The sequence below is a fragment of the Zootermopsis nevadensis genome, unplaced genomic scaffold (genome assembly GCF_977971745.1).
Source record: "Zootermopsis nevadensis isolate Lab colony 2312 unplaced genomic scaffold, Znev_1.0 Znev_ptg000031l, whole genome shotgun sequence".
NCBI lineage: Eukaryota > Metazoa > Arthropoda > Insecta > Blattodea > Termopsidae > Zootermopsis > Zootermopsis nevadensis.
The window spans coordinates 1,885,652-1,911,803 of NW_028259163.1; the positions used below are offsets into that span (position 1 = coordinate 1,885,652).

Genomic DNA, 26,152 nt, shown 5'->3' on the forward strand with positions numbered 1-26,152 from the left:
ACCAGACTGCCGTGAAGGAATCTACATGATACGCAGATTAAGAGCATCTGTAAGAAGCTGTATTTAGCCTACTTCAAGCCTCGTCCCCGAGGCCCCTCCACGCCCTAGACTCGCCTCTCCTAGACCGACAGACCCTCGGGCTGACAAACGAACTGGTCAGCTACGAGCTCATTTCACATTCTGCTCTGCAAAAGCGGTGTTTAAACCACCTGCAGCCCGCTTCCGTGTCACCAGCGCCATCACATCTGCATGGAGCGACTGAGGACAACCACAAAACACCTCAGTCGAAATATCCGGACTCCAGAATGAGATTTGTAGCTCATAGCTCTCGATTACCAAGCAGATTTGCTAAGACGTTCGGCCAAATAAGATACAATAGAATGGTTGCCAATTCCAGCGTTTGGGGAATATGATGGAGGCCTTTTGCAAATGCGTCTTACTTGTTTAATGGCACTGTTAATTGCAGTGTGAATGTCGCGAGTAGGAAACAGCAGAATTCTTAAAATAGTGTAGTTGCGTCATATTGTGATTTATTAAATTAAAATTAAATTATTTGGTTATTCCGTCAAATCACAATGTATTTAAAATAAGATAATTAAAATAATTAAAATATCATTCTTTGTTCCATATCGAATTGTAAATCGATTATTCGATATGGAACAAAGAATGATATTTTAATTATTTTAATTATCTTATTTTAAATACATTGTAATTTGACGGAATAACCAAATAATTTAATTTTAATTCAGCAGAATTCTTGTAAAAGGCGACTTTAGAAGAATGCGGGATGAAATAATCATGATTAGTTTTAACGGCCCTGTGGTTTATTTAACGGCAATATAATTAAATACAATACAAGTTACGAATCAGCTCGAACACACGAAAGATTTTGGCCCCAGATCCTGCTTATCTTAAGATAAGATACTAAATTATACACCCAAATTTAACGTGAAAATTTAAACATTATTAATAAGTGCTGAACACATTTCTTGATTCCACTTGAGACACAAGGGGATTGAAGCAAATATTCCGCTTATGCACTGAATAGACTGGATATCAAAACCGTGCCTTGTGTGCAATCTAGAAGTGCGAGGACCCCAATATAAAACTCATGAAATTCACCCTTAAGGAAGTCATCATCGTACATTTGAGGCCATACGATGGAACAGCTTATAGAAGCATCTTTACCCACAGCCGTACAATTCTTCTGACAGAGAAAGACGATATTTGACCGTGTCTGTGTTGGAGACGGGCATTTGCCTGGGGATAAGGATATTGGTCCACTGAACTACATTAAACGTGATTAACCGTAAAAGAAATTTTGCCAAGTAGGCTTGCCCTCCCCAGAGGGTATATAGCCTTCATATTAGCCGGAATACGCAACGCAAGTTCTGAGGTTAGTGGCCGTAGGAAGATTGTAATGAACATGCAAAACAATATAATGGACGGGAACGAAACCACAGTGCAAGACGGTACTAAAGGTATCAACAGTATCGAGTCTATAAAATGGAGAATGTGAGGAAGTTCATTGGAAAATATTCAGAAACTTAGGCCCTGTCGCATCATCAGAGAGGTCACAGAAAGAGTAAGCACTTCTGAAACGTCGACATCAAATCTCACAAGTCTTTTAAATAAAAAGGAGCAATTTAAACCAGCATTAAAAATATACTTAATTACACACTCCTTTTACTCTGTCAATGAATTTATGTTGTTTACAAATAAATGATAAATTTTTCTTGTGTGTAATGGATAAATCTATTTGTAGCTAATCATTATATACTTTATAATATGTATTGCATTATTATTATTATTATTATTATTATTATTATTATTATGACTTTTTCCACATCCTGTTGTCATCTGACTGTCTTATGGATCCATGGAATGTAAATAAATTATTATTATTATTACAGGATCCTATCAGGCTAGACGAAGCAACATTTCAGACGATACCCACCTTCGAATATTTTCTAAACCCTATTCAGGCGGGCTGGAACGTTTATTAAACGGAGAATGAGTGAGGGCCAAAACACGAAAACATCAAGCAGAAACCAAAATTTTTATCAAAAAGTGTGGACGGCTTAGAACTGCTGCGTATACCGTCTGATCAACATGCTATTACATTAATGCAACTGACCTGTGTTCAACGGCTAACCTACATCCCCTATTTAATTACAGAGACTCCCAAGGACGTTGCTCTACAACAAGACTGGATAACACGTGTCGGAAATTGTTGAAATCGCCTTCAATAGCTCCGGCTATTACAACCGCATGTTCCTTCAAAGTCCAACAGTCCGGTTGTTATTGGTTAATTAAGATTTTACAGTAAAACAAAATACTTTGAAGAAAAAGAAAATGAATCAGCTAATTGCTCTGAAACACGGCCCCTAGTTGTTGTTCTGAGAGGTTCATCTTGTGCTCACGTGCTGGGTCCAGAGTTGTTCTCGTTTGCTTACGGAACAAAGGACGTTCTTTCTATAAATACTTGTTACACAGCAAAGTATTAGCAAAAGCTTTTAAGACTGAAATATTTGATGCGTTACAAGGATCTCTCCTTTCAACATCACGTTGTTAATCGAAATTCTAGAAACAGGAGATTTCAACGCTGGAGTGGAACACGAAATTAATTCGTCTGTTCAAAGAAAAATAGTGCAATTCCATACCCATTGGTCATGAAAGTTCAAAAAGTAATGCTCTTCTGAGAAAATGATGTCAATGTCTTGTTTTATGCTGGAATTTTACAAAGGAATGAAGAAGTGGACTTAAAGACTTCTCCAAGCACGAAAGTCTGAAGGGAAGAAAGATACAACATAGACGACATGGTTCATCGATGCGAAAACTAACTAACTAACTAGATGGCTTACCGAACCCGAAGGTTCATCACCGAATTAATCAAAGCCCTCCACCTGGACCAACAAAATCCAGTCTCCTTCAACTCCTATCTCCCATAGATCTCGCCTGAGATTATCCTCCCATCTACATCTAGGTCTCCCCAGTGGTCTCTTCCCCTCAGGCTTCCCAACCAATACCCGGTACACACCTCTTGTCCCATCCATGCGCGCTACATGCCCAGCCCATCTCATTCTTCTCGACTTAATCATCCTGACAATATTGGGGGAGGAGTACAGATTTTGAAGCTCGTCATTGTGCAGTTTTCTCCACGCCCCATCGTCTTCCCTCTTAGGCCCAAATATCCTCCTCAACACCCGATTCTCAAACACCTGCAATCTGTGTTCCTCCCTCTGAGTGAGAGACCATGTTTCGCACCCATACAAAACAACAGGCAAGATTATTGTTTTGTATACTTTAATTTTCAGGTTCTTAGAAATCAGACGGGAAGACAAAATATTTTGGACTGAGAAGTAGCAAGCATTTCCGGAATTTAGTCTCCTCCTAACTTCCTCACAAGTATCATTTTGATTTGTTATTGTTGTTCCCAAATATTTGAACTTTATAACACTTTCAAAGGATTTATTAGCCACCCTAAGATAATTTTGCCCGCCTGTCTTCTGATGACGAGATACTAACATGTACTTAGTTTTTTCTGAATTTACTTCCACATCGATGCGAAAAACAATATTAAAATGTGCCTGTCTATGTCAGTCCTGTTTGTGGGCTTAACTTCAGTTACTTCGCAGAACCAATATGTAAATAAGAAGTAGCTGCTACTAGATTGACAATTTCTCGGATACGGTCTGATTACTAATGAAATCTCTCGGTTCCATTAAATCTCATTTCTAATTATGCGTCGCGTAAGAAGTCAGTCGTAGCTGGAGAATACAGACAAACAACAGCAGCCTTTTCAAATTGATGGCCCCCAGAGGTTTATTACGCCATAAAGACAGGCGAGCTGTAGGGTAAACAACGCTAACTCACTGCAGAAACCGACGGGCTGATCTCCCGTTTAAGGATTTCTTCCAAAGGTTTAAAATGATCGAAGATTTAGAAGTTAATTATTATTTGAAAAACAAATGAAATCTGAAAGAAGTCGACATTGGTCTTCACGGTAATAACAGCGTGTGCTCTTGCAAATGGATACAAGGTTTCGGAGGGAATTAACGGCTCCTTCCTCAGTCCGGAAAATGGGGATAGTATGTTCGCCAAAAATATTTAATTGGCGAAAACGATTTTAAATTTTCTGGTACTCTGTTACTTCTTTAAATAAAAATGTAGTAAGCACTACTTTCGAGTTTCCGTCATTTTTACGAAACATTTTTTTCTAGTTACTTTATAATAAATTTAGTGAGAAATTTTGGCGTTCAAGTTGAAATAGTTCTGCTGTAAATGTACTACGAGTTAGACGAGATTATTAAGGAGCTTCGTAGCTGAATATCATTTGTACCTAATTTACGAGTGATCTGAAGACTAAACTGAAAAATAAATGTATTTACTAAATAAACATTAAACACGTAATATTTCTGCAGATGTGGATTCTGCAGTATAAGTTAAAATTATAGGGTTTTCGGTCCATAACCACTCAAATTTTGTCCCGCGCCGTAGCCACGTGGTCTGAGGCATCATGCCTTGGACCGGCGATACGGAATGCGCGCTGGTTCGAGTCTCGGGGGAGAAGAAATTTTCTCATGAGCTTTCGACCAGTGTATGGGACCGGTGCCAACCCAGCATCGTGAGGAAATTGGGGAGCTACAATGAGTAGCTTAATCCGGTCGTGAAAACTATCAATGGCTGGGGGTTCGTCGTGGTGACCACACGTCACCCTATATCTGGTTGGATGATCATTCACCTCTGCTTAGGCATGTGGACATGAGCCCAGCAGTCAAGCTAGTCGGCTTAGGCTCTCTGGAGCTGTTAAACCACAGATTTAATTTTAATTTAATTAACCACTTAACTTTTACATCTTTTGAACTACACCCGAATAAATTTGTAGTATAGAGTAGAATAGAGAACTGATTAATGCATTCAAATCTTACATATATGCCAAATTTTATTGGTTTTGCCCGTCACAAAGGATATCTTGAATTTAAAAGGTTTGAAATGTCTAACGCTTATCCTTATGTTATCGACAGCAGTATCCAAACACACATATTCGGTGCCAATTATCGGAATGTGTCTTCCATTATCTCAAACACCGTTCACTTCTAATATCCCACGAAGATAACATTGAATGTAAAAGGGATGGTAATGTTGAATAAGACACATGGTAGTTTACTGAAACGTCGATCAATATGAACCAAACTATTCAATATCCCATAATACAGCCATTTTTGTATTCGTCAGCGTAAGAACCTGAAATATCGCCACAAATCAGTCTATTCTCAATCTGCGTTCTCCTATTGAGGTTAGAAAATCAGATTCAGAACGCATAATGACTGACAGGTTTTGTCGTTGTCAGGAAACTTCGAAATGACCTAACAGGCCCGGAAGACCCCCGACAATTTATTGTGACGTGTAAGATCTTACACTTTCCCTTTAGCTGGAACAATAAAAATGACGGTGAAAACAGAATTGACCCGAAGCTGTATAATACCAAGACAACGAAGTGACCTCGTTCTTGAAGCAGATTCAAGGCTGCTAGAATCTCACACAGCTGCTACAGAAAGAATCATAAACAGAGAATAAAGAGACATGCACTTTCTCTGGAGCAGCTATTGTTTGCTGGTGGTCACTGAGGCAGTGGGTTAACATAATAGGGATCAGAGGTCAGTTGCTCAATGGAAGCGTTGCACTGGACAGAGGACTCTTTTTCCGAAAGTTTCTGCAAGTAACAAAAATAGGTTTTTCTTAACACGTTGAAAGATGGCTTTATAAAAGTAGATGGCGGGAAGATTTTTCTTGCAGAGATGCACCACTGCCCTCCGTCTCTACCACAACAAATGACAGTAGCTCGTAAACAAAACAGTTGAAGAACGCAGATATTATTTGAAATAACGTAATAAATCCTTCAAAAAATTTGGCAAAGGTTGAAATATTTTGGAAACTCGAGAACAAAAATGAAATTAGGTCGTTTTAAAGTGAGATTTCAGGTTTTTTACAGTAGAAAACGTGAAGATAAATGTCTTCTGGAAAATTCAGTCTTCGTGTTTGGGACTTTTATCAAGAATATACTTCGCAAACTAAAAAAAAAAAAAAAAAAAAAAAAAAAAAAAAAAAAAAAAAAAGTCATCTTTTTTTTAATTTCTGATTCTAATTTCTTCAGTTTTATAAGCGATGTCTTGCCAGAAATTCAGATAACATGACGCAATGCAATGATCTACGAGGCGTTCAGATAAATGTGATTGTGTGCCCGTCCATGCCTAGTGATGTTGCCGCAACCTTGACAACGCCACGCGACACATTCGGAGCCAATGACTTTCACCGCCTACCCACAATTAAAGGGCCACCCGGTAATTAAAGAATCCGTCTGCACTCCTTTCTCTGCTTTGTTTACCAGTGAACTTTTCCTCTGAATGTCTAACAGGTACTTTTTCAAATTTTCGGAGGAGTTTATTGACATTTCATAGACGAGATCGCCATAACGACTGAGGCAGTACGCACATCTAAAGCTCCTATGATCAAGCTAAGCAACTCAAAAACCCAGAACACAGTAGACCTCTTCATACTGTTGAATTTTAATAAATGACCACGTTTTGTGCAGTGTTAACGAGGTTCGAATCTTATCGGAAAAACTACACAAAGTTTACGAGAAATTCTTCAGTTTACACGCGTGGATCAATGTACCAATTCAGAAGCTGATGGTCACATAAGTGTCTGTCGAACGTAATAAAACCATACACTAAATATTTAAAGGCACATAGACTATCAAAATAGCCACGGTGGTCTAGCGGTTAGAACGCTGGCCTTGTAATCCTGGGGTCTCGGGTTCGAATCCCGGCGGTTCCCGAATTTATAACTTGTGTTGGGCAAGGCCGTGGTCTAGGCAACACGGAGTTTTCCTCCGTGGCATCCCAACAATTACTCCATTCACACACAGAAGAAGGCAATGGCAAACCACTTCTGGATCATCTGCCAAGAACGTATATGAACAGGTCCCAGTCCGAGAAAAGGATGGAAGGATCCTGTTCATATGGACCTGTCGTCAGACAGAACACTAAATAATAATAAGATGAGGTGGTCTAGCGGTTAGAACGCTGGCCTTGTAATCCTGGGGTCTCGGGTTCGAATCCCGGCGGTTCCCGAATTTATAACTTGTGTTGGGCAAGGCCGTGGTCTAGGCAACACGGAGTTTTCCTCCGTGGCATCCCAACAATTACTCCATTCACACACAGAAGAAGGCAATGGCAAACCACTTCTGGATCATCTGCCAAGAACGTATATGAACAGGTCCCAGTCCGAGAAAAGGATGGAAGGATCCTGTTCATACGGACCTGTCGTCAGACAGAACACTAAATAAATAAATAAATAGACTGTCAATCAAACGCAAACATTGCGAAACCAACAAAAATTTATTCTTTCTGTCAGTGAATCAGCCACACAATAGGAAAATATTAAACCTGAACCTACTTTATAATATGGACCACTTAGCGCAAAATAACAACATATAATTGGTAACTAACAGAGTTTCTCTCCCTTAAACGCGTATCTACATCTGGAGTAGGCATAAACGTACACAATTATGATTTGATTATGATGATGATAAGCTGAGCGTAGGAGCTGAGTGGCTAAAAAATTCCTTTTTAGTCCTCGGGTAGTCACGGGGTACATAAAATACGGGGTAAATTCCAGGCTAAATGAGCGACTATTAGCTTTTCAAGAGTGATTCCGTTGCACAGAGTTCGTTAGTTTAAATAAGAATTATGGAAAGCTGACAAGTGACTTCATTCTTCCGGAGTATTTTAGCGGGTCCAGTTAGGTTAGGTGGGCGGACAGACAGACAGACAGAACCGGCTAGGGCGTTCATGTCACACACATGACTTCAAATTACAGACCGATGGGCGATACGTGCTTAGCCCAGTAATGCTTGGCGGTAACCACGGAAATAAATGCGATAATCACGACCCGCTCTGCGACTAGATCTCTGATCGCCCCTCACTAGGAATATGAAGTCAACTTCATATCTTCTTGTACCGAACTGAAAAGAAGACTCTAAAATATGGCAGTCATCAGGGATGTTGCGCCCTGTAACTTGTTTAAAACTTGCCGACGTTTCAGACATGATCACTGCCTCTATAATCAAGACGATGTTTATTCATCGTCGAAAGTTAAGACTCTGGTTTATGGACAGATGCCCAGTAAAACTGTGTGAAAATAAAACCAGTATTATAATAATAAATGTAAAAAGTATTAAGAACAAAATGTATTTCGGAAATAGCTGATGAACTACGTACCTCAGGGGCAAGGTTTGTCTCGGGTATATAGAAATAAATACCCAATAAAGTGGTGAATAGATGGGATAATATTAATATAATTAAACAGATTAATATCAGTAATGAGATGGATGTCTATTGAACAGCCTCTGAGTGTAAGTTCAACAAAAATGTAAAAACCTGTTTTCCGAATCCTCAAGAATCCCCGCAGGAAATATATTAAAATAAATCGGAGCATTAAATCTAATTCTCGTAACAAAGTTTATGGTTGATCAATAGAGCTACATTCCGTAATGATTCCAGGTTCTGGCATAATTAACTACGTCACTGCTTACGAAATTGTTACGCGCAGACAAACAGTTCCAGCCGCAACCCGCAGTGAAACAAAACAGCAGCGACAGACGCCACATTGAGATACCAACGCATCACACAGCGCACACCCCGAAGGATGATTGGACCTTGTGCGTTGTTAACTAAGGCATTCTGGTTGACTGGTTGCTTCAGTGTTCACTGAGATTAACGTGATCGATTCCTTAAATGGAATGACAGATCGATTAGTCGACTGATGAAATGACTGATCGATTGGTTAAGTGATTTATACCAACTAAATATTTGACTTCCTGACAAATACTAATAACAGTGAATCATTATGGGTTTCGGCGCCGTGTAGATTCTTAAATATATGCAAATGTTTCGGAGAAGCATAGTATCTCCAACTTCAGGACGGAAGCCTGAAACGTCTGTAATTACCTACGAGTATACACGGTGCTGTAACCCAGAAAAATATAATCACCCTCACCGCTGTAAAGAAAACTCTCAAATCTCGAAACAATGAATTAATACAAAAAATAAATTATCAAGATCTTACAAAGAAAGACATCGTAGTTAATGCTTTCATTTTTCAAAAATGCAAATTCTGAAAGTATGTTCAGCGGACTGGAAAACTTGAGGAATTTATAAAATAATGAATGAAATTGGAGAAAAACACATGTCGAAAACAGTAAAAAAACACACACACTAATATCAGGCTCAGATACTAGTCACTGGAGCCCAATATTTGACGTATCCCAATGCAAACAAAGTTTTTTTTTTAAAAAAAAAGTACTATTAGTTCAAAATTTTTAATCTGCTATATTAAGCATATAAATAATCCCTTGTTGCACTAACATACAAATGTAATATAATTATACCACAGCTGAGCGCCCTGGTAATGAATCATACCGCACCACATCGAAAACACAATTCACATCCGAGGCTAGAAACGGATGAAACTACGTTGAAAAGCCCTCGTCCTTGTAGATATATGGAAATAAACAACTTTTCCTCCTGTATCACCCATATGATATGCAAGTAATAGTAATGTAACTCTTTGAAGAACGAAGATGATTTTAAAAAAAAATATTATAAAAACTCAGTTTCTACCGCAAAGTAACACAACTCGTCTTCATGACAACGACCAGCTGTTCAGAGACAATCCCTGCTTATTATGAGAATCATATAAAACCCACAAATGAACTATGTTGATTATCTGCATAGAAAAAGTCAAATGCAAAGTTAACGAATGTGGTAAATGTAATTTTCCTCTGCTTCAAAGATTTGAGAACTTTACTCAGGTTTTCAATATCGTTACTAGTATCTCAATTTCAGCAACACAAGTTGGAACAAGTACCAATTTAAAATTATTCATTGTCAGGACTTTTTCCAACGTCTATTCTTTAAAACCCACGACGTTTCGGTGGCTGGTTCTGTCTCCGTCTTCAGGTGAGAGGTACCTACTCCGTCTGTCTGACAATGGATAATTTTAAGTGTAATCTACCGTCGTCAAAACCCATAAGAATCAAGAATTAGTTGTTTCTAGATAGATTAAAAATTACGTAACTTTAACTACATCAAACCTGAAACACAAGGCAGGTTTTTTTTTTTGAAATTATTACATAAACATTTGTTGCATTAATGTTTTATTTATGCTGAGATGGATGAATAAACATGAAGAAGGTGGAATTCCGACGCAAGGAACGAAACTTGCATGGTTAATTTAAGACATCAGTCAGAAGAACAAAGATTTTACGAAAATTTTCTAAAAATTTATATTACGGAAATATGAATCCTGTGTGTGGATTGGATTCATGTGACTGAGGGTAAGGACCAGTGGCGGATAAAAACAGCAATGAACTTTATGGTTCCATAAAAGTCGGACAACATTTGAAGGGAATAATTGTAGGGGGAGACAGAGGTTGGAATACGTAACGCAGATTTTTGAGGACGTGAGCTGCAAAATAATATGTGGAAATGAAGAGATTTTCGCAAGATAGATACTACCTATGTTAAAAAAAAATTAAGAAGAGTTCTTGTATTTACTTCAGATACGAAACATGGAACTGATTTTATTTCATATACACCGTTACGACATGATTCAAAAGTGAAGCACAAACGTTTAAACCAGATTGCCATTTAGGTGAAACAGCAATTTTATTCGGCACATAACAAAGAACTGAATGCATTGAAATATGATGGAGTAAATAGATTAAGTTTACCTGATGATTTGCAGAATTTCTGTACAGGAAATGCTAACATTATTATTGAAATTAGTTATTCGTGCTTTGACCAATCAGAAACACAAGTACTTGATGGATGTCTTCACCATTAAATTGAGAAGCAGCTGTGTGATGGTATGAACTTAAAGCAGGCATTGCAACCCTTTCAATGATGCGCACGAGGCAACTCGTTCAGAAGCACTGACCTTTCTGAAAAGTTAAGTGTCCCGCCATCTCTCAACAGCATAAGTTAACTATAAGAAACCTTCAACATTATAAGTACGTCACAACAAAAACTTACTGTAATACAATAAGTCGATTTTAAGTAAAAAAAACATCATCGAAATGCTTATGATTTATCTAGCTTGCGACGTAGCAGGACCCAGCGCGGTCGGAAGAATGTAACGCTGTGGCACAATTTTCATTTGCTCACAACACGAGCTGTCGCAAGTCCAAAAGAGCTCGGGGAACACACAAAATACACTCAGAAAAATGTTTAGAGTGAAACAGAGCTCTCAGGCGAAACGTAGCGACGCGTCTGCTTAACCCTTTGAAGCCGAAGATCGTCTGAATATTATTTATGAATTCAGTCCGTACCGCGAAGAAAACACTACACCTCACCATTACGAAAATCAGCTGGTTAACCCTTTGAAGCCGAAGCTCGTCTTCATAATATTTACGAATCCAGACCGTACCGCGAAGAAAACACTACACCTCACCATTACGAAAATCAGCTGGTTAACCCTTTGAAGCCGAATCTCGTCTTCATAATATTTACGAATCCAGACCGTACCGCGAAGAAAACACTACACCTCACCATTACGAAAATCAGCTGATTAACCCTTTGAAGCCGAATCTCGTCTTCATAATATTTACGAATCCAGACCGTACCGCGAAGAAAACACTACACCTCACCATTACGAAAATCAGCTGGTTAACCCTTTGAAGCCGAAGCTCGTCTTCATAATATTTACGAATCCAGACAGTACCGCGAAGAAAACACTTCACTTAACCATTACGAAAATCAGCTGGTTAACCCTTTGAAGCCGAAGCTCGTCTTCATAATATTTACGAATCCAGACCGTACAGCGAAGAAAACACTACACCTCACCATTACGAAAATCAGCTGGTTAACCCTTTGAAGCCGAATCTCGTCTTCATAATATTTACGAATCCAGACCGTACCGCGAAGAAAACACTACACCTCACCATTACGAAAATCAGCTGATTAACCCTTTGAAGCCGAATCTCGTCTTCATAATATTTACGAATCCAGACCGTACCGCGAAGAAAACACTACACCTCACCATTACGAAAATCAGCTGGTTAACCCTTTGAAGCCGAAGCTCGTCTTCATAATATTTACGAATCCAGACAGTACCGCGAAGAAAACACTTCACTTAACCATTACGAAAATCAGCTGGTTAACCCTTTGAAGCCGAAGCTCGTCTTCATAATATTTACGAATCCAGACCGTACCGCGAAGAAAACACTTCACTTAACCATTACGAAAATCAGCTGGTTAACCCTTTGAAGCCGAATCTCGTCTTCATAATATTTACGAATCCAGACCGTACCGCGAAGAAAACACTACACCTCACCATTACGAAAATCAGCTGGTTAACCCTTTGAAGCCGAATCTCGTCTTCATAATATTTACGAATCCAGACCGTACCGCGAAGAAAACACTTCACTTAACCATTAGAACATCCCGGTTAAAGCCTTAAAAGCTGACTATCGGACGAAGTTGATTCATGGCGAACAGTTCTGACCGCTGATACGAGAGACCCTTAAATCGCGGAGTTGGTTTTAATTCAAAATGTAGTACATTTTCACTCCAAAATGTAAATAATTCATCATAAGTTAAGCGTCGCCAATTTCTCTTTGTCATCTGCGTGTTCTTATAAAACTTATATTCAAAAATTTTCTTTTCGTTTTCTCAGCTTGTTGCGTGTTCTTCTGAAATCAATAAACACAAGTATTCCTACTGCAGACAGAAACAAACTGCACGACATTCGAACACCTGACTGTCAAGATGAGACGGGAAGTGAATGATGTACTGTTCTGTACAGCTGCGTGTTCAGAAGACGCTATTATATAAGAATGTTCTGTGAATCTTACTTCACTTGGTAAATAAAACGATGGTAACAATGTTGAAAGCCCTCTCTCACTCTGTAGATGATAGCGGCTTCATACTGACGTCTATGTATCAATGGAATAAGTTAATAGGTCACTCGTGAAATGCAAAAATTCCACCTTGTCGAATTACACGCCAAAGAAATCACATAAAAGAATAAAAGAAATCTGATTCACATCTAATGTTAAAATACTCTGTCAGTAGCAGATCAGCATTCCAAGTCTAACCGTGAACTCTTTAAAATGTAGCTTACTTCCTGAAAGAAGATAAATCTTCCACCTGGATTCTTTAACTTGGTTCAAACCGAAACGGTGGTATATAAAATATGAAAGTATTTTTTTTATAATCACGTGCGAATAAATTTGTAACAACTAAAGATCGCATATCGTCATGAAGACCAATACATTTGAAATCCAAACGCAAGAGGACAAAATATAAAAGAAATGTTAATTACTTCCTGGAGAACATTTTTATTAACAGATCACTCACTTCAACTCCGTAATTTTGTGAAAATATCTGCACTCTAATTTATACTCTGATTTAAGGCAGAGGCGATGTATACGAAATAGCAATACATCAGTTCCCCAACTACATTTAACAAATCGTTGCATCGTACCTTAGGAACGAGGCTAGACTCAAAGAGCGCGGACGGCAAGAATTTATCTGTCACACAATGCACTCGAAATTATTTACACAAGTAATTTTGCTTTAAATTTCCTTGTATGAGTGCATAAGAAAATGATGACAATATATTGAAAACAAAGTTCAGTTCATATAATCATCCACAAAAATATATAAAACTTTTCCAAAATATTACACCGTCAGAGAGTTTTATCTCTTTAAAATCAGCTAAAGATTACATTAATCTACCTTATCTCTATTAATAAGAGGACTCACGATTCTTCGATCAGCATTTTTTAAAAAGTTAAATAATTCCTTCCATCTTCTCAAAATATTAATGTCAACAAACCTTCTTAACGAAATAACATATTTGCATGTATTAATATAAATACGACATATTGATAATGACCAAAAATAAATAAACGACAGGAAGTTTTTTATAGACAGAACTTTTTTTTTCAGTTCCAATTGCACATCTAACAACTTTTGAAATTCGCAAAATATTTTGCGTTCGTACTTTGCAAAGTACTTCAGCGTTCTTTGCATACGATATACAAAACTCTCAGACGTTGCAATCCTGTAAGAATAACTTATTAATATACCACAAAGACCAGAAAAGAACAGAGTGTACTCACATCATTGTCATCCAAGCAGCTGTAGACTTCAAGTTTGTCAAGACGTATAGTTCCTTGGAAAGGGTAGATGAGTGTTCCCTGGGGGATACGTGCGTTGGTCCATACATTCACCCTCATCTCCGGCAACTTGTTTGCATTCCTGTCCACCGCAGGGGACGATGCTGTCACAACAGGCGCAGATTCTGTCGTCAGAACCAAGGAAAACTCCTGTGGAATTAATACACACGTTTCCATTGCGAAGAGAACAAGGCCACTTCTGTTGCAAGTACAATTTTCTCGCTTTGAAACAGTGCAGTAGATGGGAGAAGAAAGTAATTACAGTTTCAAGGTCATTTAATTAATTGATTTCAAGACAGGTCCAGTAGCACCACGTACAGTCCGACTTAAGTAAATTCATCCAAGAATATATTTCATACGATAGAAATCCATTAAAACCATATACAATTGATATATTTGAATATATTTTTGAATAAATATTTTATTCCCAATACATTAACACCACGTGTAGTTCTGATATAAATTCATTCACTAAAGAATATATTCTGTACACTATAGGTCTGTATAAAACATATGTAGGTTCAAAGTAAATAAACTTGTTAACAATATTCGCTGTAACAAACGTCAAAAGTTCAAATTTCTTTTGATGTAAACTGTTTTTTGAAAAAAAAAACACGTTCAATGATAATTTGAAAGAGTATAAAAACACTCGATCTTTTTTATCTCCGTTTAACAGGAAGACACACTGGATAGCTAATTAACCAGTCGCAAGTCCCAGAAGTCGTGTAAAACTGTCACAAAAGACCTCGTAATATAATCTCACAACCCTAAATGTTCGGAAAAACCGTCACACACCACCGTTTTAAAAATGTTCTACATTATCAATCCGACATCTTCCATTTCATCTTTGGTGAAATCGCAATTAGTAATCAAGGTCACTACGGACACCGCCCACAGAGTCACACGCGGATTACAGCCTAGTTTTCTTTTCACCTTCCACCGTCGTGGCCAGCTTCTACAACCGAACTGAAGACCCAGCCCAAGAACTGCCGAGGAAGTGCCTGACCACGTGGTCCCCTCAAGAATCTCCCCTCCCGTTCGCCACCTAAACTGTAATGCAACAGGTGAAATAACAATGAATAGGGAGAGTTACATAAAAAAGCAAAGGAAAGGTTAAGAAGGCGGTGCCTAAGAATGATTTGCTGCCAATAAGACGCGAGGCCCCTTCTACCAAAACCAATATCTTGGCCAATGAGGACTGTTGTTATTACACACACAGACACATACAAACAGGTAGCTAGACCGGCAGCTATGATGATGTCACGAAGTAACACTGCATATGGAGGGCTGACCACAGCCCAGGTCTGGTATCACTGAATGTAATCTAGATTGAGGAACAGAGGCTGGATTACACTAGATGACATTTTGAAGCCGCCTGAGATGTCATCTATGGAGATATTCTCAATCAATTACATGTGGAATCGAAGGACACAAAATATAGGTTGGTATCTCAATGTTCATTGAATTAAATACTTCAGATTGTGGTCATATGTGTTGTGAGGCCGCGTGGTCTTGTAGGTGTTTATAAACGTTTCGGATTTACTAAATATTCCATATTCAGATTTTAACTTCAAAACCCTAACGACTTCTTGAAGTTACAGGCAAGATCAACATCGACAGAACTTAAAATTTAAGAAATTATTTCAATTTATGTGTACATGAATGCATATATGTATTAATTAATGCACATGTCATCTGGTACCCAGCAGAACAATGACCTATATTTTACTGTGACGAAAGTCGAACTATTTTAAAAAACACTGGATTTGAATTATGCATCGGGGATTCATCTCTTAAAGCTGAGACGTTTTCAGTTTCTCACATCGTATACTGACTAAATGTTTTTGTGTTTCATCACACTCTCAAAGCATAACTTCAAATAAGATGTGACTCCAGTTCATTTCTACACTGACCTGTATTGGAAATAAAAGTAATCCAGTAACTAATCAGTATTCATGTTTGGAAAAAAAAATAATAGAGAAATTATATTTCTGCCTGAACATATAAACAAAACGGTTTCTTTGGCGAGATTTTTCAGCGACTGAGGTTTGTGTCTTACACAAGCGTTTAAGTCTCCCAGAACACCATGAAATTCCCTAAAATTTTATTACTGAATTAAGATTCTTACATGTCATTGCATTTGACCTCATCTTATCTGTGAATTCTGAACCTAGTCTTTAAGTGTGACAGCTGTAAGACCTAAATTAATTGAGAATACACGAAGAGTTGATATCTACAGACTAGGAAGGAAGTGGTGAGTGATTAAAAAATCCGCGCTACGACAGACTTCATGGTTTGTATGCCCACTTATGCTTCATCGGAACTTTTAAGACTGCTATTATGATGAGGCACATATTCAGGGTACATGAAATCGTTAAAAAGTCTTGAATTGGAAGATATTTGTTAAGGTTACAATGAACCTTTCAGAAACTGGGTGAGATATATGGATAAATTACAATTGAGTCGGTGTCAGATCTGCTGTTTTTACGATGATTTCACACCTTCAATAATACTGATTAGGTTCTCTGTTATGTAACAGCCATTAACTCTCGCATTGTCTCTTCATCTATATTTAAAAAAATGTTCTACCCTCGGACTGGGATACAACAGTGCAAAAACATCTAGCAAAATTGTTTTGTGCACACACAAATAACAATAGACCCAGAATTTTATATTCAGTGTTTTGAAAACTACAAGGGACGATATTGTATTCTACGCTAAAAAAAATAAACTTAATAAAGTTTTCTCTGGTGACAAGCCGAGTCAAGAGACACTCTGTCTCCATCACATCATTGCCTGATGCTGGAGACAGAGAGTCCTCGCGAAAGCTTCAAGTAATATAAAAAATAAATATTTGCCAAATTTATCTTTCATGTTTTGTCAACAATTTAATCTTTTCTAATTATTGTTGTTTCGACATAAACTTGTAAAATAATTTTTAAACTGACTATTATACGTTAAATTATTGTTTTGTTGCATATTTTGGTTTCGTGTCACACCCATGCACACATTCGAAGGTGCTTACTGCTACCATCTTCAAGGCTATGAGTCGCTTATGACACATCCCAGAAGACAGTCAAGTTCATAATTATACTGGACATGACTCACACACAGACATGTTAATAAAACCAACAAAGTTTCTGGGTATTATAAGTTTAATTATAATTTTTGACTACAATTATTTCTTAACTGAATCATAAAAGCTCTTTTTAATGCAAAGTTTTTTTTTACAAAAATATATTATATTTCAATTTTCTGCATGATGCTATAGATTTGATCATAATTTGTCTTATTTCTATGACAATTTTCTCTTCTTTTCAGAGAGAAGTTAAATCTAAAGAAGTGTTCGACCACGCGTTACAAATAGTTATCCACTTTTCTTTCACAATTAATTTTATAAACCTTCATAATGAACTTCTAACAAAACTGCATGAGTAAGGAAATAAGTGACTTTTATTCATACCTTTCATTAACTTGACTCAAGGACCTTGAAAGACAGGAACTTCATTACACCGAGTGTTTGTTCGAGGAAACAGCAACAAAGAAGGTCTGTTTGTTTTATGAACAGCGTCTCATCACAGAAACTCAACATCTATTACTTAACATGTTTTCGAAAAGTATGAAGACCGTAATTGATTATTACTTATAACTACGAGTGATACATGAGGATCATCGTGTTTTGTCTTGAGGATTGAATTCAATTTAATAGAAAAATTATTCAAAAATCTCAGAATAAATTAGGTTGGATCAGACCCTAAACGCCAGGTTAATAAAGGAGGATAAATATATATTGTTTAAATCTTGTCCGTCTAATCACAATAAATTCTTATTAAATATTAAAATATTACAATCATTAAAATGATGGTCTAATGTAAATCGAATATTTCGATAAAGAACATCATTTAATATTTTAAATATTTTAAATGTTAATTATTGTAATATTTTAATATTTAATAAGAATTTATTTTGATTAGACGGACAAGATTTAAACAATATATATTTATTATACCACAATATGACGCAACTTTACCATCTCATGAAAGGAGGATAAGCCAAAGATAGAGAGAAAAACTCGGGAACGAAAGAGAGAGGATATAAGAGGAGGAAACAGGGAAACAAAATGATAAATCAAAATTGTTTACGTGTTTGTCTTCTGAGTTAATGCGTCATACAGCCTGCAGATAGAACAGAAACGTTTCGGAAGAACATAACAAGTCCTTCTTCTCGTCTGAACTATAAGCTACACGACGAAACAACCTGCCAAGTCATCTTAAAATTACACAAAACAGAATTATCCACTTTCTAATTATTTACAAAAGCGTCACTCCACAAACTAATTATCTAATCCCAAAATATCGTTTAAGTTTCCATTGTCTATAATGCATCCAGCGATTAGAATGGACTACTAACGATGTTATTCATCTGGGTTTTAGACTCATCCGTAGAGTCTACACGGTCCCAAAACCCCAAAAGAACATTATCATTATCTCCGTCGAGAAAACCTCGAACATTACTTAATAATAAATTGTACACTGGATCTGAAATTTCAGGACCTCAGACAAGAACAACAGATCTTCGTCTCGTGTAGACGGGGCTTCATGGAGCCAGTGGTGGGGGGACGTAAGACTGGTAGAAGGAACAGTACTGCGATATCTCGTTGTTTTTCTTAAACCTTCCCTTGAGCTAGTTTAGATGTTCCCTGATTGGAATACTGTATCATTAAGTAGCCACATAATTGCGGTTAGAAGCCACACGTCATTCTGAAATCATACCAACTGCCTCAGCTGTTGTTGTTCTAAGAGACCACATTATAATGCATAAAGGAGAGATGCAAAGGCTGTTATTATTTATATGATGGAAGAAAGAAATTAGTGGGGGAGAGGGGGGGTTCATTGGACTGATGATGAAATAGGTTCTTTTTTGTTATTTTTGAGAACTTTTTTTATTTTTCAGATTGGTGGTGTGTACTTGTAAGCTGACTGGATCATGCGTGCGTGTTTGTGTTTCTTCTTGGATGTTGCGTGTTTGAAAAGGTTGAACGGAGTGAGGCAAAACTCCCAGCATGATCAGAGAGCTACCGTAGAAAATTCAATTACACCGAGGTTTTGGTGGCGCAAATAGTGGGGGAAATACATTAAAATACTTTTGGTGACACATATAGTAACCTGTACTCGTTATCTTGTAAAATCATTTGTAAGTTATTTAACGAAAGTATCAAATTTTCACTGAGAATTGGAAGATGTGACGTTGACTGATGTGGATTAGAACAGATACCGGATGGTTTTGGGAGATATACAAATCATTTCAGCTTTTAAAACGAAAATTTGTCAATCTTCATTCGCAGTCACTCGAACGAAATAAAGCAGACAAATATCACTCTCGACTTATGAATCCAGAGATATATAAAACCAGATCAGTGAACACTGCTGTGTTCCTAAAATAAGACTACTCCATGTACCGGGGGGGGGGGGGCTTTTATAATGAGGTCTATGTAAAAATCTAACTTTCTTCTAAAATTAACAAAAATCCGACTAAAAAGACACGACCTTATAACTATAAAAGAATTTCTTAAAATAGAAATCTTCTTGAGAAACTGATAATTACTGAGGTATTAAAAATATATTAAAATTGGCCGTCAATCACAATATAAGATAATTAAAAGATTAAAATATCATTTTTCGTTCCGTATCGAGTACTCGATTTACATATGGAACATTTACGACATGTTTCGGCTATCATAGAGCCGTCATCAGGTGTTATGTTATAAACTTTTTAACTGAATTACTGATTTTTAATGATTTTTAGTTTTCATTTTTCTTATCATTTTTTATCATTTTCTCGTCCTTCCTTTAAATATATTATAAATTACTGAGGTATTAAAAAAATTCTTCGTCTATTACAGAACCCGGAGGTTCATTACTGTTCAGAAAAGCTAGCCACCAGACAGTATCCTCAGCCAACAGCCACCTCTCATCTCTCATGCGTGCTACATGTTCAGCACCTCCATTCCTTCTTATCTGACGTATTTCACGAAGCTTAAGCCACAAAAATGTCACACTTAAAATATGACAACAAAACACGTCTAAATCAGCTTACAGAAATAATTTTTTAGGCTCTTAGCCAAATGTCCTTTTATTTGAAATATTTTTACTTAGGGAATACTTAAGTAGATGAAACAAAAAAAAAAAGACTGGTTCAACGGAGTGAACATTTTCTTGTAGATTTGTAACGTAATTTAAAAAAGGAACATGTGGTCACGATGTTTGTGTAAAATGTAAACTTCACTTGTAGTAATCCTGTTACATTTACACCTGGCTGTAGACAACGCCCAACATAATTACGACTACACTGCGCGGTTCACGGGAGTAAAAAAGCATCTGTGACACATGGGTTGGACAGTGACGGGAGGAAGCTGTGACTGACATCATCCTGGTAATGTCAAGGTCTCGGCTTTATGTAAGAAGCGAATTCGAAAGCAATGTCGATCACGAAATTATCTAAAGGTCCGTAACAACGATTCATTACACAAACACTACGTTATACGGTATCCATGGTGTTAGGTATAACTTATACATACGACGTTTCGGAAGTTGGATTTAATCCCGTCTTCATATAACTGGCTGTCTCTGTACTAACAATATTTCATAATTATATTTAAGATAAATATATGTAATACATTTATTTTTAACAGAAATAAAAACACATGAATTCCATCTAAAACTCTTAAGTACCTTAAAACTCGCAGACCCTTCCAGCTGATGACACGGGTAGAAACGACAGTTTCAATCTAATTAGTGAGATCCATTAGTGACTGAGACGATAGCCATCGACTATTGAACACCCTGTATCTAACCTGGTGGCATAACCGCTGGTTTTCTTCAATAATATCTACCGCTACAATCACAGCGGCTTGTGAAACAGCTCGCAACTTAGAAAACTCGTTTGAATCATTGAATTAATGTATCCGATGTTACTGCATGAGACATCAAAACTTTACCATTATAAATATTTACAGCGGTTTCATTGAAGATGGTTTCAATGTACTTATTTTGATTAAAATTAATCCACTTTTTATTGTGAGGTTAATGAGGGAGAAGACAGAATGATTAACAAGCTACTGATTCGGAATTAGCAAGGTAAACTGCATCATCTATTTCGGGACCCGTATCTTAATCCTATCTATTAATCATTTCTGCTCTTAGTAGGATGGTTTATATCTGTTCACAGCTTCAAGATAACAAATTAACCGAATGGAGCAGAGTACGTCTACAGAATCTAGTAGTCGCTGAGTGAAACCTTATCTGCCATGGAACGCCACAGTTCATTATGGTATTCACAAGAGAAACTCTAAGGCTTTTGAACAGGTAGAGTTCAAGTGGTTAGTCTCAGGCTTCTTACCTCTGAGGCCAGGGTTCGCATACAGGTCAGTCTATGTGGGATTTGTGGTGGATAATGTGGCATTGGGACAGTTTTCCTCCGAGTCCATTGGTTTTACACTGTCAATACAATAACACCGCTGCTACAAATTCACGTAAAATCTGCGGATAGTTAAAAGGTCTTTTAGTAAACCACTTCGGCAGAGACATAGTCTCACTTCAATGCAAAGACCAAGAGAAGTCTCCTCAATTAAAATTTTACTCAGCAACTACCCTCAAAAGAGAGGAAGGTGAGTAGTGTGATTGTTTAAAAGGAAGAAGAAAGGTATTAGAGAACAAAATATGATTCTAAAACATAACTTTTTATTATTTTGTTTCTAATTTGTAAATAAAAATCACGTTCATATTTCCATATTGACTTGGCAGTTATAACAGTAATGAAACAGTTACGTGATTGAATAAACTTTTAGACGATAGCATTTATTTTTCTGTTACTATGACAACCAATAAAGTATGCATTGATTTTTACGGTTGGTCTCCCCCGATGCTGCCTTAATCACAGAGCTTTATTAACTGCTACCTTTCTTTGTTATATGAGACACTTAACATATCTGCAGATATGCAATTCAAATTACCATATATATGGTTCAACTTCGAAAGCAAGGCTTGAATATTGGCTGCAGAGACTGTTGTATGTGGCAGATTGCGTTTTAAAGAACATAAATTAACAAACAAGAGCCCATAATTTACAGGTCCAACGCAAATAAAATTTAATAAACCCAGGGCAGAGAAAAGATTTCAGGAAAAGCCCACCAGTAGACCTAGGAATTGGTAGGAGAATTATTTCAACAGGTCTTAAAGAAATGGGCGTAAGCGAGTGGAATGGATTCATCTGGTTCAGAATAACGGTCGGTGGATGCTATTATAAACACGGTAATGGATCTACAGGTACCATAAAAGAGTAAAAGAGAAGGGGTTTATAAGCTAGATGAGCAACTATTAGATTCTGAAGCGTAACGTTGTTCTGTGATACATTGTTAATCAACTGCTTCTCACACTCGGAAGTTTTCACTGTCTGCCACAAGACAATTAGCGATGAACCCTAAGAAGTGTGTCTTTTCCATTTCAATTGTCACACAATATATCCGGAAAAGTTCACACCATTTCCCTTCAAAAACGAACCTGCCAGCACTTTCTTCTGTCGACAAGCAAAAAAACAATAGAAAGAAAGTTACAATTTCAATATGATAATTACTCGTCGTGAAAGAATATATTTTAGTACAGGAATGTGAATTGTGAATTCTTTCTCAACTCATGTCCTTTTGTTATACTCCTAGTAAAGAAATACGCAAGGAATTGTGTGATGTGAATTAGGAAGACGAACACTATGCCATATTTGCCATTGTTCTGTGACGTGTAATCGCTAATGTAAGGTTAGTGTTCTACCCACGCGTTCATCTCTCCGGTCACCCAGCTTAACACTGTGAGTGAAAGTTGTCAATAATTAAAATTATTTGCTTCAATGAAAGTGACACGCACAGAAAAGTTTCGTCATTATGAGCTTGAAAATATGTTGCACAATTTCAGTCTTCAATTACTAGTGTTGATAGTGAAAACGCCACAGAATTCACTGTGAATCCGAAAGTTAAATATAAAGTACACAATGACTACAAACTGGAAAGACAAAAGTTCAATCCAGCTTCCGGATTTCATCTTAAGCCATTCAAAGGCGAAGAACGTCTTGACCACACAACATACATCTGAGCTCGCGAGCTATTTTGAGCAGAAACCTACCATAAACGTTATACCAATCTTATGTTGGACAATGCCCATCAAAACAGCTATCTATACAATCATTCAATCTTTATCAAAAGCATTTAGGATATTAATAATCATTCTGAATATGACCGTAGTTAATTCACACATGTATTCAGCATTTCGTCAATTAATTATTTATTATTGCTTCTGGTAGATAAGGATTTCGATCTGTAATGTTATTTCATGGCAAGGCATAAGCGTGTACATGAAAGTGGGTAAATTATATCAATAATACTATCTCCTATAATTCCATGCAGACTTTTAATCACCCTCGAACTACATGTTTAGCCAATCACACAAAAAATACGGAAAGTAATAACATTTTCAGTGGATATATATCTGAAGAAAAATATCTACTATCATATTCTGATTCAAACATGTCTTTGAGTTCCTGGTTGCTGTGGAATATGAAAATCAACTAATTGAATCGTAAAAATTAAGCGCAGGTCCGATGTTGTACCTCTGGGTAATAACAATTTGTTCTCAGATACCAACATTTCGGAGGAAAATATTACATCTACCCTCAGGGCTAAAGTACAGGAGGGATAATGCGATTGTCGTCCTGTGGATTAACAACATTTCGACTTCCATTCGATGTGTTTAACTGTAAAAACACGTAAGGAGCGGACGCCAGTCAATGGTCAAACAAAATATAACCAATAGGTTACAAGGAAACTCAGCATGGAAGTGGTTAATGTACAATGGATATAAGAACGAAAATTGAACGTGATTTTCAGTGCTTAACGAAAGCAAGTTTGTGTTTGTTAAGTTAGCAATAGCATCAGGAAGATTTCCATTATCATAACTGTAGGATTACCGTCCAGGTGAAGAATCCAGCGAAATGAAAGTGTGTTAGCAAGGCAAATAGTTGCCTGGGAAAACGCTGCATTGTTATTCTGACCTTCCCATGACTGCTGTGAGATTACATTCAACATCTGAAACTCTTTCTGTAAAAACTCTTATACGTTCCTCGCTCACTGCTAAGATTCGTGTTCTTTTTAAACAAGTAGCTTTTTCCAAGTCCATTTATAAACTCATTACTATCTCTTGTAAGCTACTTAACACGTCCAAGTGATAATATAATCTTTAAATAAACAATAGGTTTAAATATATTTCAGTCTGTCAATTTAACAGGTTAAACAGCCAATTAATCACACTACTAGCATAAGAACTGTTTTAAACAGCTGAATTCTCCTTTCCACTAGGTTTGTCACTCTATTCGTTTGTTAGTCAGTTAATTATTCGGTCAATGAATGAGTCATTCACTAAATCAGTCGCCACTTAAGAACAACTAAGGATTGAAACCAGACCTATTAGCAAGACAAGCTGATGACAAGCGCAGAGCCAGATTCCGAAACGTCGGAAGAAGAAAACACCCTAATAATATTTGCTGAAAATACAAATTAAGGACTCCTGTATTCTTTTCCATACAATATCCTCAGTACTCGCTTCTCAAAACACGCTCAATACGTGCCCTTCCCTGAAAGCCAATGACCAAGTTTCACATCCATACAAAACATGTTTGTTCAGAACCACTGATAAAATCATTATTTTCCATTCCCCAAACCCTTGCGTACTAGACAAGGTAAAATACCGATAAGTGTGCAACTATTAAGTAAAACCTTAAAAATATTTGTATAGCTTAAGACTCCCACGGCCGCGAGGTATGAAGATGGCAGTCCTCTGTGATATATTGCCGTGTAGTCTGGCAGAAGTTTGCCGACGTTTCAGAGATACTTGGTGCCTCCATTACCAGGGCATATCCGTCGCCCTATTAGACTGTAAAACCCAAGAAATTTCATTCGCACCATCCGTCTGATCTTCTGGACACTTCCAAAACACCGCCAAGGGTTCAACTAATTACCGCGTCACGTTGGTACAGTAAGTACTGTATATTAATAATATTAATAATAATAAGTACTGTAATATTAATGAGAGTTTCAAGTTATCCTGACAGTGTTTCCTGCTGTGAGCTGTTTGACGTCGTTCAGAAGGATATGCAAACTAGCGCGGAAGAAGTACTTTTATTCTTGTGGTATTTTCTCACAGACACCAAGTCGTAGTTATAACGGTTAAAATTTGCTGTACCAGATCCAGAATTATGAACTAATTACATGTTAAACCAGAATCCTAACAGTTGTGTCTCAGGTACAGATTCGCAAGTTATAGTATCCTTGACGACAGATCAGTAATCGCATTTTTACAATCGATTACAACCTTCCGATTAACTAGGTTAAGACACCAATAACTCCATAAAAAGTATATTCCAATTTTTTTCTCTCCATAATCTAGTCCTCGATTACCCACTTATATATTTCTTGACCTAATCCAACTTAACTTCACATCATAATATGCCCGCTTCGCATCTCATCACTGCCCATGTTCGTCTGCCTATGCGCGTCACTAACCTAACCTAACCTAAGCTGACCTAACGCAGCTGAATGATAATATACCCGCTTAGTAAATTACCAAATTGCTAATGTTCGTCTGCACACGCGCATTACTAATCCAACCAAATATAACCTCTTAGCAACTGAGGATCCCTCATGGTTCTCTACGTGTATGCGCCGCTAACCTAACCTAACCTAACCTAACCTAACCTAAAATAACCTAACCTAATCTAACCTAACCTAATCTAACCTAACCCAACCCAACTCAACCTAACCTAACCCAACCTAACCTAACCTAACCTAACGCAACCTAACCCAAC

General features: G+C 37.2%; 1 protein-coding gene and 1 long non-coding RNA gene across 3 annotated transcripts in view; one reads left to right on the forward strand and one right to left on the reverse strand.

Moving 5' to 3' along the window:
* LOC110839780 (uncharacterized) overlaps positions 1–26,152 on the reverse strand; it is a 180,290-nt gene that overhangs the window by 127,737 nt on the left and 26,401 nt on the right. Inside the window, exon 3 of one of the 2 annotated variants that reach the window (XM_087359245.1) lies at positions 14,192–14,398. In XM_087359245.1, the coding sequence (XP_087215371.1) occupies positions 14,192–14,308 (117 nt within the window). In that variant the 5' untranslated portion in view covers positions 14,309–14,398. Of the gene's footprint in view, positions 1–14,191; positions 15,249–26,152 lie in introns of those variants that run through there. The other variant, XM_087359244.1, reaches the window with a different exon arrangement.
* On the forward strand, positions 15,536–20,962 carry LOC110839792 (uncharacterized). The gene is made up of 4 exons (XR_002546640.2): positions 15,536–15,689; positions 17,266–17,392; positions 17,570–17,795; positions 19,202–20,962. It is a non-coding gene; the product is annotated as an uncharacterized LOC110839792 (long non-coding RNA).